This window comes from Phyllostomus hastatus, unplaced genomic scaffold (assembly GCF_019186645.2).
Source record: "Phyllostomus hastatus isolate PE091 unplaced genomic scaffold, TTU_PhHast_1.1 phas_contig_30, whole genome shotgun sequence".
NCBI lineage: Eukaryota > Metazoa > Chordata > Mammalia > Chiroptera > Phyllostomidae > Phyllostomus > Phyllostomus hastatus.
Genome location: NW_025333841.1, coordinates 1,147,164 through 1,162,310, shown reverse-complemented (window position 1 = coordinate 1,162,310; position 15,147 = coordinate 1,147,164). Strand labels below are relative to the sequence as shown.

At 36.6% G+C, this 15,147-nt stretch overlaps 1 protein-coding gene across 1 annotated transcript in view; it reads right to left on the bottom strand.

Annotated features, from left to right (window-relative positions):
- Positions 1–2,047: 2,047 nt before the first annotated feature.
- CHIC1 (cysteine rich hydrophobic domain 1) overlaps positions 2,048–15,147 on the bottom strand; it is a 58,320-nt gene continuing 45,220 nt past the window's right edge. The window contains exons 4-6 of the mRNA XM_045839397.1: positions 5,268–5,324; positions 4,947–5,006; positions 2,048–3,275 (exon numbers count right to left, since the gene is read on the bottom strand). Of these exons, the coding sequence (XP_045695353.1) occupies positions 3,225–3,275; positions 4,947–5,006; positions 5,268–5,324 (168 nt within the window). The 3' untranslated portion in view covers positions 2,048–3,224. The remainder of the gene's footprint in view (positions 3,276–4,946; positions 5,007–5,267; positions 5,325–15,147) is intronic.

The following is a 15,147-nucleotide window of genomic DNA, read 5'->3' as shown; positions in this document are numbered from 1 at the left end:
AAAATATTTTACTAACTTGATGAAAACATCTGAGTATATACTAACCCGAGGATAAAAGAAAAAAAGATTGATAGGGGAGGAATTAATGACCACAGCGTGCTGTGTCATTTCAGCATTCACTTTTGTCAATTTCTTTGAAAAGAAAACAGTCCCCTACAAAGCACTCCAAAACACACAAATGTTAATCAGCCTTGTCCAGAGGCAAATAGTTTGAAAAAGGAGTTATATAGGAAAGTAAAAAAGAACAGTGGATATTTTTGGAATAGTTCAATAAGATGGGTCAACCAGCATAATGATCAATAAAATAATAAATTTAAGAGCAATTAGAGGTTTTAAAATTAAGTTTATACATACTGGCACATAGTTTTTATAACAAATGCTACTGTCGCTTGAATTATACTCTGTCACCTCCAGATGTATTCTATTCCTGTCTCAATATTTATATCATGGAAAGCCAATTCACTACTTTCTGCTATTCTTTGAGTAAAACCAAGTGTGATTTATACATGGTAGAAAAATTACTGTGACCATCACATGACTAAATTCTAAGTTCATAGGAAAAAATAAGATTTTATGGGTTGACACATAAAAGTATCACTTGACAATTCTGTAATTAGAAATTAGTGATAATTAAAATTTTTGTATTATTTTGCAAATCAATTTTGGTATTAAACTGTCACAGTTTGAAACATAAACCTGATGATAGTAATTGGAACATAAACCACAGATACAATTTTTCCCTGACCTTAGCTATAAAACAAGACATTTGGTATGCATTTTCAGAGGTTTCCACCTTGTCTATAAAAATACACCTTCAATTGTACAGTAGACAGACAGATGATATTTGCAGGCACACACAACATATGAAAAGTTAGATTCTCAGTGGCCGGGTGTCATGGTAATGGGACTCTGCAGAGGGAGGTGAAAACGTGTTTATGCAAAAATTATAGTCACGCATTAAATAGGGTTTCTTTTCTCCTATTACTGGTATAAGACTGTCACTTTCAAAATGGGCATACATTTTAAAACTGGTTTTAAAAGGTCTAACTTTGTATGAAGAAATCATTCTTCTTTTCACTGGGAAAAATGTTTGCTTAAAAAACTTTACTAAAACTAATAAGAGTAAGTTGTTAAATAAAATACTATAATTTTATTTTTATCACTAAGAATTACAAATAATGCCTACATATAGACATCCATTGCAATTGAATTAACACAATTTAGAGCTTTTTTATTGTTAAAAATTCAAGTGCTAGAAGAATTAGTGTAATGCTCTCACTTATCCTTTCTAAAAAAAGATTTTATTTATGTATTTTTAGAGTGGGGAAGGGATGGAGAAAGAGAGGGAGAGAAACATCAATGTGTGGTTGCCTCCCATGCGCCCCCTACTGGGGACCTGGCTCACAACCCAGGGATGTGCCCTGGCTAGGAATCCAAACAGCGACCCTTGGTTCGCAGGGCGGCACTCAACCCACTGAGCCACACCAGCCAGGGCTCACATATTCTTTTTAAAAAAGATTTTCTTTCTTTATCTTTAAAGAAAGGGGGAGGGAGAAAGAGAGGAAGGGAAACATTGATAAGAAAGAGAAACATCAATTGTTGCCTCTTGCACAGCTGGGGACCTGGCCGGCAACCTAGGCAACCTAGGCATGTGCCCTGACTGGGAATCAAACTCGTGGCCTTTTGGTTTGCAGGACAACACCCAAACCACTGAGCCACATCACTTACCTTAATTGAGAAAAGAAATAAGAGATATATGCACATACCAATGAAAAGCCTACATGTGGGGTGAATTTATAAACTAAAATATTTTCATCTATATACTTATCTTTCCTTCATGGACATAGACAATAGTATGGTGATTACTGGAGGGAAGGGGGTTGGGTGGAGGTAGAAGAGGATAAAGGGGGATGAATGGTGATAGAAGGAGACTTGACTCTGGGTGATAAACAGACAATATAATATATAGATGATGTAACATAGAATTATTAAAAATACTCGCCTTTCCTTATTAATAATATCCAAGTATTTAAAAAATCCTCAAAAATAAGATTAAGAATATTTTATTAATTGTGATTTACCCACCACATGCATATTCTTTAAGTACAGCTTTTCAATGGGCTTTCTCTTTCCCAAAGTAGAATATTAGAACCCCAGAAGGGCATTAGCAGTGGCTTTCATGGGGGTCTAGACACCATCTAAGCCATCTGAAATCTTGAAAGACTCCTTACAGGTGACAATTGTGTGTTTTTTCAAATGCAGAAAAGGAAACATTAAGGGAAATAAATGAGAATAGTGGGGCTTTAAAATGTGTCAGATGCCAAATGAATTCTTTTGGGGGTGGGAATGGAGGACAAAATGGTAATTACTGAATTAAATAGAAAAAAATCAGGGTCTTGGTTTCAGGTGCAATGCAGAGTATCTTAGACAGTGATTTTAGTTTTAATCAACTCATTACAAAGGGCAACCCTGTCCTACAGTTGAAATTTTTCGCATACTTATTATGGCTTTGCCATACAACAGCATGTTAACAATCTGTACATTTAAAAGGATGCTTACAAACTTCATTCATATTAAAATCTATGCAGAATTGTTGGCAATACAGTAAGAATAATATTAAATTCTGTAAACCATGGCATATCACATTTTACATTATGCAAAGAGACAATATTTACAAGTCTTTAGGAGTTTAAATATTTTATCCACTAACATAAATGATAATTTAGCTAAGTGCAGGACAAAACCAGTGCTACTAATTGCATGTCCTTTGAAAGCAGATAAGAATAAAACCATTTCTAAAAGCTACCAAAAGCTTCTTTATGTCTGTTCAATAAGGGATTACAGAGCATTAAAGTAGCCTACAAAAATGATGCATATTTAGAAACAGTGAATATGAAAATTATAAGGCAGCATGCTTAAAACAAGTTTTTGTTTTTTTAACGCCAGTACTAATGTTTTATCTTTAATAACAACTATACATATACACATATGTGTGTATTTATTTAAAAACTGAGAGTGCAAAACACAAGCTTTGTTTAACAACAACAAAAAAGATGTGCAAATTTTCTTTTTAAACCAACACAAATAAAAGAATGAGGATAATATTCTACCATTATAAAGAATAAGTTGAAGAGAGCAATGAGACCATCTTCATTCCAAGATCACCTACAAGGCACTAAGGGTAGGAAATGACAGGTAACACAGAAGTGACTGAATAAAATTCCTCAGTCAGGTCGGAATATGGGATATTTTGGTAAGAATTCTATTAGTATTACCTGCAAAATAAAAGCAGACAACAATATATTGACAAAATAATTTTCATTTACTATAACTTATATATAACCCAGAAAGTCTATAACCATTTTTCTTGTACAGTAAAGTACATGAAATATATAAAACAGTTATAAAAAGAACTTACCACACATTTTCATTAGATAATAAATTAAATAAAAACTGTTGCACCATAGCAACAGGTTTTTTTTTTTAAGATTTTATTCATTTATTTTCAGAGAGGGAAGGGAGGGAGATGGAGAGAGAGAAACATCAATGTGCAGTTGCTGGGGGTCATGGCCTGCAACCCAGGCATGTACCCTGACTGGGAATCGAACCTGCGACACTTTGGTTCACAGCCCGTGCTCAATCCACTGAGCTACGCCAGCCAGGGCCCATAGCAACAGTTTTTATTATCTGATTTACAATAACTATTTTTTAGGTACAAAAAAGTAAACCCTATTACATTATTATGTCCTTCTATACCTACCTTGCATCCCGCTTTTTTTTAGCAAAGTGCAATGGATTAAAATTGTGCTATCCAGTTTAGAAAAATACCTTTATCTATATTACAACTATATATTTTTCAATTAAAGTTGCTATTTGGTTGAGTATTACTATCTTTTGCAAGTTGTTTATAAAAAATAATAGTGTCCAAATGGATTGATTAAAATATGTTTATTAAAGGTTTGAAAATATAATTATGAAAACCTAAGATATTTATGAGCTTTTATAAATTTAACACATAATTTTGTAATAGTAGATTTTAGGTTTGTGGTCTTTTGTATATTTTCTCCCCAAAACTATGCAAAGTGGGAAAAGATATGATAATCCTTATTTAGGAAATGGAAATGCAATATTTATTATTAAATATATACTACATGCAGCAACTTGAAATGAATAAATTTCATATTCTTTTTGATGTTAATAATGCTGAATTTGTCACATTGGTTATATGTGAATTCATGTTTTATTATTAAGATGCATAGCTTTCAGTAAAAAAAAAATACAGGGCCTGGCACAAATAATGCTCCTTTTTATTACATAAAAATCTTTTATTGCAAAATCATAAGCATGTGATTCTGTAACATAACAATATCACAATCAAGCACACCATAGGACATTTTAGGGGAAATGTTCAAATTGTTGTCCATTTCTTGTGAGACATTCATGGACCCTACAAACTGCATTCCAGCAAGCCTTACTTCTGCCAGACCCTGTATAGAAACTATGGTTTCTTTACTAAAAGTTAAATATAAGCTAAATTTAAAAAAAAAGTCAGAAAAATAAATACAGAATTCAGAAGTCAGTTCCTATGTTATGCAAGTTTTGACAAGATTACATTTAGAAATATTTTGTTCAACACCAGCTGTGCCCATCGCCATATGCAACGATTTGCACCTATGTTGAAAGAAGATTAAGGTTGTGCAATATTTTTATCTGAGCACATTAGTTGATATTTGTCTAAGATCTAAATAATTGCTAGCTTTCAAGATATTTTATGTTGGCTACAAATATAAGCAAGGTGAAAGAAAACCCTCTATATTTCAACTGATAAAAGTTCAGGATGAGGAGAAAAATGATAGAAAGATGATTTGACAAATGATAAATATGCTAAAATGTAACAGTCAGAATGGGATCCAAAAAAGCTAAATTAAAAACAACTGCATACTTACATACTCCATCATATTGCTAGTTTCACATTTCCTTTTAGTCAACTTCCAGTGTAAAGCAAGCTAAAAAAGTACAATTTGTTAAGAATTTTGATATCAATTTATACTAATAATTACCTATACATTTAAATAAATTACAGAAAACAATCTAGGAATAACTGTAAGATCCAAATCATAACATTTTAAATTACTTGGTAAAGAATATACATTAAACATTGAGTATTAATTCTCTAATTCATTCTTTTGTGGCCTGCGAAATTCCCACTTTTTCAATTTAATAATACAAATAAATGAATGGGGCACTTATTTGTTTAAACTTCTTACCTTGTGATATAATCTGTTATTTTCCCATTCTAACAACTTCTGAATTGATCTTCTGGTCTGAGAGAAAGAATCAAGACTTTGTTACAAGATGACTTAAGCAGCTTTGTAAACTATGTGTACCTATATTTTTCTGCTTACTTGTAAGATCCCATTATTTTCTCCTCTTGTTTTTCTTATTAGAAATCAGAAACAAAACAAAACAAAACAAAACAATGTAACTGACAGAAACTGCCAAAAGAGGAACAATGTTTTGAGAGGTTATTATACTATTATAATAAGATTGTCCTTTCTCCCTCTCATATACAGGGTCCAGCACAACTCATGCCCCTTTTTTATTACATAAAAATCTTTCATTACAGCGCTGGCTGGTGTGGCTCAGTGGATTGAGCACTGGCCTGTGAACCAAGGGGTTGCCAGTTTGATTCCTCGTGGGGGCACATGCCTGGATTGTGGCTCAGGTCCTTGGTAGGAAGTGTATGAGGCAACCACACATGGATGTTTTTCTCCCTCTCTTTCGCCTTCCTTCCCCTTTCAATAAACTAACAAATGAATAAACAAATAAATAAAATCTTAAAAAAGATTTTATTAAAAACCACAAGCATAGAATTCTGTAACATAACAATATCACACTCAAGCACACCATATGACATTTTAGGTGAAATGTCTGAATTGCTGTCCACCTCGTGAGAGACATTCACATACCCTACCAACCACATTCAAGCCTTACTTCTGCCAGACCTTGTATAAACACACATACATACACAAATATGTAAAATTTTAATATATGCACTTCAAAATGATATATGTACAAATCACTGTGCTCTGAGTTCATGCACTAAATTATTGTGAAAACATTACTAATACTGCTAGAAGTCCATTTATAGATTTAATCTACATTTTAATGTACTTTTTCACAGGGCTACTTTTTCAATATGCATGCAGTATGCCAAGTTAATCCAGTTTCTCACAGAAAAATTCCCTATCAGAGCTCCTAGCACAATGTCTGGCATACGGTAGTCAGTCAGGGCCTATAGGTTCAATAAAAGCAAGTCAATATATATCAGAATTTCCACTGAAAAGAACATGTTAAAAACGGCCAGTCAGAAACTTATACTGAGAGGGAAAAATATAAACAAGAGAAGCAGCACTGTAGTAAACAGAAAGACAGAGGCTAAGTTTCTCCATTTGGAGTGTATATATTTTGTAAGGAGAAAGAAAAGTTTTCAAAATACTTGAAGACGTTAAAGGACAATATTAACTAGGCATTTTTGGTTCTTATTTGAAGAGTTTTATAAAGTTCCTGGTAAAAAGGTCAGTAGGCATTGTTAAATTTTAAAACTACTCCCTAAAATTAAATGATTTACACATCAGACTATATCTGAAGTGATTTCCAAAGCACCAACACAAGAAATTATTCTAACTGTTCAGCTATGTAAGTTAACAACCAATGGCAACAATACCAGCTAGAGTTTAGCATGTGGACCTTGTACTTGACAGAATCTCTTTAAACAAAATCAAGTAGTTAACAAAGAAAGAGATTAATTTAGTAATTATAAATCTTTCCATAAAGTAAAACCCAGGCCCAGATGACTTCAATGAAGTATTCTCCTAGTTAAAGAAGAAATGGTACTATGAAATAAATACAAAATTCTCAACAAAACACCAGCAAGCTGAATCTACCAACATATGAAAAAGATTATATATCAGGACCAAGTGGAATTTATCCAAGGAACACAAAAATATGTTGATGTAGTACATTATATTAATAGGATAAAGGACAAAAACCACATGACCATATTCATTACGATTTAGAAAGCTCATCAAGATTTAGAAAAAGCATTGAACAGAAATCCTATACCCACGCATAATAAAAATCCTACAAAACAGAAATAAAAGGAAACTTCCTCAAGCTGATAAAGGGCATCTATGAAAAATCTACAGCTAACATCATTCTTAACAGAAGGAGACTAAATGTTTTCCTCCTAAGATTAGTAACAAGATGTCTCCTCCCACTACATTTTTTCAACATTGTACCAGAAGTTATAGCCACAGTAATTACACAAATACAAATAATAAAAAGAATCTAGATAGGAAAAGAAAAGTGAAATCTTCATTTGCATACAACATGATCTTTTATAGAAAAAAGCCTAAGGAATCCACTAAAACACTATTAGAACTAATAAGCTCCGCAAGTTTGCAAGAAATATGATTGGTATAGGTAGAAATATGGATCCAATAATCTTCACACCTTGAAGTGAACACCAGAAAATATGTTGTATTACATTGCAAAAGGCCATAGGAGGTATAATTAAAATTACTAATAGTTTGACTTTAAAATAGAGATTACCCTGGGTAATAGAGATTACCCTGGATTATTTTGGCAGACCCAATAAGTAATTCTACGAGTCCATAAAAGCAGATAATTTTTTTTCTGGCTGATAGAAGGATAGTCAGATGGGGTTTGAAGCACAAGAAAAACTTGAATCACCATTGTTGGCTTTAAGATAATAATGGCCAAATAGAACATATAAGAAATAGTTTCTGCCAAAACCTGAATGAGCTGAAAAGCAAATACTTTTACAGAATATCTAGAAAGGAATGCAACCCTGCCAGTACCTTTATTTTGGCCTTGTGAGATCGTAGTAAGAGAACCCAACTGAGTTACACTGTGTCCAGACTTTTGACTGTTAAGTAGTAAAATGGTGTTGTTTTAAGCCACTAACTTTGTAGAAACTGGTTACACTAGATGGAAAAGTAGTAACAAGGGTCAACATAAAAAAATCAATTGTATCTCTTTATACTTAGGAAAGAACAATCTCAAAGTGAAAGTAAAAAGGCAAGGCCATTCACAATAGAATTAAGGATAAAATATTTAAGAATACATTTAACAAAAAAGTATAAAATTTGTACACTGAAAAATAAAAAAATTGCTAATATAAATTAAAGAATACATAAATAAATAGAAAGATATTTCATGTTCATGAATCAAAAACATTTACAACAAATGGTGCTGGCACAACTAAATATCCAAAAGAAAAATGATAACTCAAAACTCTACCTCATAGCATTCACAAAAATTAACTCAAAATGGATCAAAGACCTAATTGTAAGAGATGAAACTTTAAAACAAGTAGGAGAAAATCTTTGTGATAATTTAGGCAAAGTTTTCTTAGATATGATGCAAAAAGCACAAAAGAATTTAAAAGTAAGAAATTTTAACTAACAAAAAAGCAAAACTTGTGTATGTCAAAGATACCATCAAGAAAGTGAGACCTCTTTCCAATGGCCATGTGAAGACCTTTCACAAAAGAAATTAAGAAAACAATTACATTTATAACAGTATCAAAAGAATAAAATAATAATAAACTGAGGTACGCAGGTAAAAAACATACACAAAAAGTATAAAACACTGATAAAATAAAGACATAAATAAATGCAAAGACATCCTGCATTCATGGTTTGGAAACCTTAATATTGTTAAGATAACAATATTATCCAAAATGGAAGGCCAAGATTGAAGAAGATTAGTAGGATTTGTCTTTATTTAAAAATATATTTTATTAGTGGGGAGGGATGGGTGGGCGGGCTGGAATGGGAGTAAAAGGGAGGAAACTGTACTTGCATAATGATTAAAATAAAATTTAAAAAAATATATATTTTTTATTGAATATGCTATCAAAATTGTCCATTCCTCCCCTTTATTCCCCTCCCCCCTGCATGCCCCCTCTCTCATCCACATTACCACCCACGTTTAGTTCATGTCCATGTGTCGTAAGTTCTTTAGCTTCTACATTTCCCATTCTATTCTTACCCTCCCCCTGTCTATTTTCTACCTACCATCTATGCTACTTACTCTCTGTACCTTTTCCCCCTCTCTCCTCCTCCCACTCCCCTGTTGCTAACCCTCCATGTGATCTCCATTTCTGTGGTTCTGTTCCTGTTCTAGTTGTTTCCTTAGTTTCTTTTGGTTTTGCTTTAGGTGTGGTTGTTCATAATTGTGAGTTTGCTGTCCTTTTACTATACATGTTTTTTTTATCATCTTTTTCTTAGATAAGTCCCTTTAACATTTCATATAACAAGGGCTGGGTGATGATGAACTCCTTTAACTTGACCTTATGAGGGAAGCACTTTATCTGCTCTTCCATTCTACATGAAAGCTTTGCTGGATAGAGCAATCTTGGATGTAGGTCCTTGCCTTTCATGACTTGGAATATTTCTTTCCAGCCCCTTCTTGTCTGCAAGGTCTCTTTTGAGAAATCAGATGACAGTCTGATGGGAACTCCTTTGTAGGTGACTGTCCCCTTATCTCTTGCTGCTTCTAGGACTCTCTCCTTCATTTGTACCTTGGCTAATGTAATGATGATGTGCCTTGGTGTGTTCCTTCTTGGGTCCAGCTTCTTTGGGACTCTCTGAGCTTCCTAGACTTCCTGGAAGTCTATTTCCTTTGCCAGATTGGGGGAGTTCTCCTTCATTATTTGTTCAAATAAGTTTTCAATTTGTTGCTCTTCCTCTTCACTTTCTGGTACCCCTATAATTCGGATGTTGGGATGTTTAAAGATGTCCTGGAGGTTCCTAAGCCTCTCTTCAATTTTTTGAATTCTTGTTTCTTCATTCTTTTCTGATTGAATGTTTCTTTCTTCCTTCTGGTCCACTCCATTGATTTGAGTCCATTTCCTTCCTACCACTATTGGTTCCCTATATATTTTTCTTGATTTTACTTAGCATATCCTTCATTTTTTTTCATCTAATTTGCGACCAAATTCAACCCATTCTGTGAGCATCCTGATTACCAGTGTTTTGAACTCTGCATCTGATAAATTGGCTATCTCTTCATCGCTAAGTTGTATTTTTTCTGGAGTTTTGAACTGATCTTTCATTTGGGCCAGTTTTATTTTCTTGGCGCACCTGCCACATAGTTAGGTGTGGAGCCTTAGGTGTTCACCAGGGTGGGGTACACTTTGGCGCTGCTTTTTAAAAAATATATTTTATTGATTAGGCTATTACAGTTGTCCCATTTTCCCCCTTCACTCCCCTCCACCCTGTACACCCTCTCCCACCCACATTCCTCTCCTTTAGTTCACGTCCATGTGTCATAAGTTCTTTAGCTTCTACATTTCCCATACTATTCTTACCCTCCCCCTGTCTATTTTCTACCTACATCTATGCTACTTATTCTCCGTACCTTTTCCCCCTCTCTCCTCCTTCCACTCCCCTGTTGCTAACCCTCCATGTGATCTCCATTTCTGTGGTTCTGTTCCTGTTCTAATTGTTTCCTTAGTTTCTTTTGGTTTTGCTTTAGGTGTGGTTGTTAATAATTGTCAGTTTACTGTCATTTTACTACACATGTTTTTTTTAATCTTCTTCTCTTAGATAAGTCCCCTTAACATTTCATAAATAAGGGCTGGGTGATGATGAACTCCTTTAACTTGACCTTATCAGGGAAGCACTTTATCTGCTCTTCCATTCTAAATGAAAGCTTTGCTGGATAGAGCAATCTGGGATGTAGGTCCTTGCCTTTCATGACTTGGAATACTTCTTTCCAGCCCCTTCTTGCCTGTAAGGTCTCTTGAGAAATCAGATGACAGTCTGATGGGAACTCCTTTGTAGGTGACTGTCCCCTTATCTCTTGCTGCTTCTAGGACTCTCTGCTTCATTTGTACCTTGGCTAATGTAATTATGATGTACCTTGGTGTGTTTCCTCTTGGGTCCAACTTCTTTGGGACTCTCTGAGCTTCCTGGACTTCCTGGAAGTCTATTTCCTTTGCCAGAATGGGGAAGTTCTCCTTTATTATTTGTTCAAATAACTTTTCCACTTGTTGCTCTTCCTCTTCCCCTTCTGGTACCCCTATGATTCGGGTGTTGGAACATTTAAAGATGTCCTGGAGGTTCCTAAGCTTCTCCTCATTTTTTAAAAATTCTTATTTCTCCATTCTTTCCTGTTTGGTCATTTCTTTCTTCCTTTTGGTCCACTCTATTGTTTTGAGTCCCAGCTTCCTTCCCATCACTATTGGTTCCCTGTGCATTTTCCTTCATTTCTTTTATGGTAACCTGCATTTGTTCATCTAATTTGCGACCAAAATCAACCAATTCTGTAAGCTTCCTGATCACGAGTGTTTTAAGCTGAGCATCTGATAGGTTCGCTATCTCTCAGTTGCTTAAAAGGATGAGTCCTGGGGCATTGATTTGTTCTTCTGTTTCAGCAATCTCTCTCTCTCTTTTTTTTTTTTTTTGGTCTAGTTGCTCCTGTTATGGTGAGGGGCAGAGCCTTAGGTGTTAACCAGGGCTGGGCACCCCAGTCGCTAGATTGTGACGTTGTATGTGGGGGCGGGGTCGAGAGGGAACAATGGCGGTAGCTCCGTTCTCTGTGGGATCTCAGTCCCTTCTCTGGGATCCTGGGTTGCATGGTCTGCCCTGCTCCACAATCGCCGCCTCACTGGGTCTGCCAGCTGCCGCTTGCATACTCAGGGTCCGCCTGCTGCAGTCTTGCACACCCTGGTTCCTTGCACGCCCAGTCCCAACGCGCTCTGTGCTCTCTGCATTGCGACCCATGCCTGGCTGCCCGACTCTGCCCCTCCTACCAGTTTGGATGAGCGGGTCTATTTCAATTCTTGGCTGTCCGACTTCCATTTAGATAAATTTTCTGTCAGTTCTGGGTGTTATCCTACCTCTAAATTGTTGTTGTTCCAATCTTCGTTGTGCGTGGAGGTACGGTGTGTCCACCTATGCCTCCCTCTGGTGGAATGTTGAGCCTCCCTTTTTCACTTACAATACTCAGTGGACCGGAGGAGTGTGGGTGCCCAATTCTTTGTGGCTCTGGTGGGCTGTTGGGAGCAGCCCTGGGCCTGTGGGGACCAGCGTGGGTTCAAGGCCTCCAGGTGCTCTGTGATGCCCGGAGGTGTCTTTCGGCACTGCTTTGTGACACTGTATGAGGGTAAGGGGTCCAAGAGGGAACAATGGCACTTGCTCCACTCTCTGCCAGTTTTCAGTCACTTCCCCTGCTACCCACAAGCAAATTGGTCCCTTCTGGTGCTGATTCCCAGGAGGGTTGGCTTGTGTACATTCTAGGACTCAGTGGGTCTCTCCAACGAACTCTCCTGTGAGGCTGGGAGCTTCTCCCAGCACCTCAACCCCAGAAGTGTTTTCAATGAGTGGTTTGAGGCCTTATTTCCCTGTACTGGAACCCTGGGTTGTGGGTCTGTTTCACTTCCCAATTGTTTCTCCCAGTTTATCTGCACTCGAATGTGGGACCACCACTCCACTATCTACTGCCTTGCCAGTCAGCCGCTGCCTTGTGCGCCATGGTCTGCCAGCCACTGCCTTGCTGTGAGTCATCTCCACCTGCCTGAGTGTCTCCACCCCTCCTACAGGTCTGGATGAATGTTTCCTCTTTAACTTCTTGGTTGTTGGACTTCCATGCAGTTCGATTTTCTGGCAGTTCTGGTTGTCTTTTTGTTTTTAAATTTTTGTCCTTTGTTTGGTTGTGAGAGGAGGTACAGTGTGTCTACCTATGCCTCCATCTTGGTCAGAAGTCTCTAATGTGGATTTGTCTTGTACTGCCTTCCAGAACCAAACTGAAAATAAAAATAGGAAGATCTAAGATGGCAGAAGAGTAACTAGAAGCTACACTACCTCCACTCAGGACCAATCTAGAATTACATGTAAGTTGTAGAGAAAGTATCCTGAATAACCAACTGAACACTAGTCGGAGAGAAGCCTTATAATGAAGGACAGACAAAAGAATCCACTTCCCCACAGCCTGACTTGCAGGGAGTTGGTGAAAGCATGAGAAGTCTAGTTGGGCACCCATGGGTGGCAGCTGATGTTCCAGAGGGAAGTTCCAGTAGCAGGGGAGCTCTCCCTGAGAAGTGTGGAATCTAAACCTCAAGCTGGGCTCCCTAGCCTACAGCACCAGAGCCAGAAAGGAACATAGATAACATCCAGCTGTGAAAAGCAGCAGGGTTTGTATCTGTCAGGGAGAGATGACTGGACATAAAGAGCCTCTTAAAGGGCCAATGCACAAAATTTCATTTGTAGCCACTTTCCTAGGCTCCAGGAAAAGGAGAGAATAGTGGACTAGAGACATGTGAGGACAGCATGTGGCTGGTGGCACTGGGGATAAAACTGAAGAAACAGCCTCTAGGATTCCTGTGCTGCTTCATTCCCCATACTGCAGAAGCCATCTTTCTGAGGCAGAGCACTCCCCTCCAAGTGGTATCATCCTGAGGGGAAGCAGGAGCCCTGCCCCCAGAAATTACTCTGCTCTACCCTGTGGAGCTTAATTGGGGCTACTGATTACAGCTTGAGGCTATATCACTGATGAATTTAACAATTAAGGCAGAAAATACAAAGAAGCAGCCAAAATGGGAGGACAAAGAAACAGACCCCAAATGAAAGAACAAGAGAATTCTCCAGAAGAAAAACTAAATGAAAAGGAGGCAAGCAATTTATCACACAGAGAGTTTGGAGTGATGATTATAAGAAAACTCAATAGCATGAAAAAAGATATAGAAACCATAAAAAGGCCAATGAGAAATAAAGAATGCGATATCTGAAATAAATAATACAGTGGAAGGAATAAACAATAGGTTAGATGAAGAAGAGGATCAAGTCAGTGATTTGGAAGACAACGTAGAAAAAAACACCCAAGCAGAGCAGCAAAAAGAAAAAAGAATTTAATTCCAATTACTTGGTTGAGAGCCTACTGTAGTAACCATTATGCCACAGGACCCCACAGAAAAAAGAATTTTAAAAAATGAGGACATTTAAAAAACATTTCACACAACATGAAGCATAACAACATCCACATCATGGGAATACAAGAAAGAGAAGAGTGCGAACAAGGGATCAAGAACCTATTTGTAGAAATAATGACTGAACACTTTCTTAATCTGGTGAAGAGAAAAGACACACAAATCCAGAAAGCTCAGAGAGTCCCAAACAAGTTGGACCCAAAGAGGCCTACATTGAGACACATTATAATTAAATTGGCAATGCTTAAAGACAAGGTGAGAGTCCTAAAAGCTGTAGGAAAAAAAGCATGTAGTTACATACAAGGGAGCACCAATTAAACTGTCATCTGATTTCTCAACAGAAACTTTCAGGCCAGAAGGACATGAAGTGAAATATTCAAGGTGATGAAAAAGCAAGGATCTACAACCAAGACTACTTTACCTAGGAGGGCTATCATTTAAAATCGAAGGAGAAATAAGGAGCTTCCCAGAAAAGAAAAAGCTAAAGTAGTTAACACCAAATCAGTACTGCAACAAATGTTAGAGGGCTTGCTTGAAGAAGAAAAAGAGAAAGAAAAAAGAGAGAGAAATAGTCTAACAATAAAATGGCACTAAATATGTATCTATAAATAACACCTTAAATGTAAATGGCTGAAACTGTAACCAAAAGAAACAGGGTAGCTGAATAGATAAGAAAAGAAGACCCAAATATATGCTGCCTCCAAGAGACTGATCTCAGATCAAAAGTTACACACAGACTAAAAGTAAAGGAATGGGAAAAGATATTGTATGCAAATGGAAAGAAAAAAAAAAGAAGCTGGGGTAGCAGTACTTATATATGACAAAATAGACTTTAAAACCAAGGCTAGTAAGAGAAAGAAGGACACTACATAACGACAAAGGGAACAATCCAACAAAAGGATATAAACCCTAGTAAATATTTAGGCACCCACCCACAGGAGCACCTAAATATGTAAAGCAAATCTTGATGAACATAAGGGAGAGAACAACAGAAATACAGTCATGTTGGAGATTTTAAGACTCTATTGACTACAATGGATAGATCTTCTAGACAGAAAATCAACAAGGAGACAGCAGCCTTATCCACACTCTAGATCAAATGATTTAATTGATATCTTCAGAGCATTTTA